Source organism: Octopus bimaculoides, chromosome 6 (assembly GCF_046866305.1).
Source record: "Octopus bimaculoides isolate indiv1 chromosome 6, ASM4686630v1, whole genome shotgun sequence".
NCBI classification, from domain to species: Eukaryota; Metazoa; Mollusca; class Cephalopoda; order Octopoda; family Octopodidae; genus Octopus; species Octopus bimaculoides.
The window spans coordinates 81,152,683-81,153,806 of NC_142933.1; the positions used below are offsets into that span (position 1 = coordinate 81,152,683).

Consider the following 1,124-nt stretch of genomic DNA (forward strand, 5'->3'; position numbering starts at 1 on the left):
CGTCTCATGAGAGCACCTCTTGGACACATCCAGCCACCGGACACCAGGTTTCGTCACATACACAGCGACCTGGTTGGTCCTTGGCCGGTCAGTTGCGGATTTACTTATGTATTGACCTGCATCGACTACTTCCCGGATGGCCTGAAGTCATCCCTCTCGTGGACATTTCCACAGAAACAGTCACCAGAGCACTCATCTCTGGGTGGATACCTCGCTTCGGAGTACCCTCTAAAATTACTACTGATCGTGGACGCCAATTTGAAGCTTGTCTGTTCCGTGAGCTTTTGAGATTGCTTGGAGTTCAGCATATCCACACCACAAGTTACCATCCCGCCGCGAACGGAATGGTGGAAAGTTTCTACCGACAGCTCAAAGCCGCTATTTGCACGGCTCCTGACCCTCATCGTTGGTCCGAGTCTCTCCCCATTGTTCTGCTAGGGTGCCGCTCAGCTGTCAAGGAGGATTTAAGCTACTCCTCCGCTGAGCTCCTGTATGACACCACCCTAGCACTTCCTGGACAAATATCGGCGCCCGTCGACTTACCGAATGCAGACCCCACGTCTTACGTCACGCGACTCAGATCATTCTTTGCTGACCTGCCACCGACGCTTCCTCGTGACCAGTCTATTTCTTCTGCAGTACCTCCGGATATTTGTATCTGGACTCACGTGTTTGTAAGAAATGATGCCGTCAAGGGACCGCTCACACCTCCCTACACTGGACCCTATCGCATTTTAAGAAGCACACCGAAACTGTTCGCTGTGGACATTCACGGAGAAAAAGAGAATGTCTCTATCGATTGGCTATAATTACCCAAAATTTGCAAACTTTAAAATGACTTTCGTTTCCATAATTAGCATGCAAAACTACATCAACACACCAGATTTGAAATCAATTGGAACGAAATTGAAAGCATTGAAAAGTGAAAGCTAAACACAAAAGATCCTCCATACAACTTTTTTTTTTCACCGGTGTTGCATTGCTTGGATCGCATCGGGGAAGAAGCTATCCTGTTGGTCAAAATGTCTTCAACAGCAGATAAGACATCATCACTGCAATATTGGTCCTTAGCCAAGTGCTTTTTTTTTTATATTGGGAAACAGACGGGGCCAAATCACTAAAAT

The 1,124-nt window shown here is 47.2% G+C and overlaps 1 protein-coding gene across 1 annotated transcript; it reads left to right on the forward strand.

The window, feature by feature from the left end:
* Positions 1–344: 344 nt before the first annotated feature.
* On the forward strand, positions 345–809 carry LOC106881613 (uncharacterized). Its single transcript, XM_014932080.2, has one exon. The coding sequence runs from the start codon at positions 345–347 to the stop codon at positions 807–809; it is 465 nt and encodes a 154-aa protein (XP_014787566.2).
* Positions 810–1,124: the final 315 nt, after the last annotated feature.

Excerpts from the sequence above, each read along its gene's own strand:
- LOC106881613 (XM_014932080.2), top strand. The coding sequence starts at position 345 with ATGGTGGAAAGTTTCTACCGACAGCTCAAAGCCGCTATTTGCACGGCT.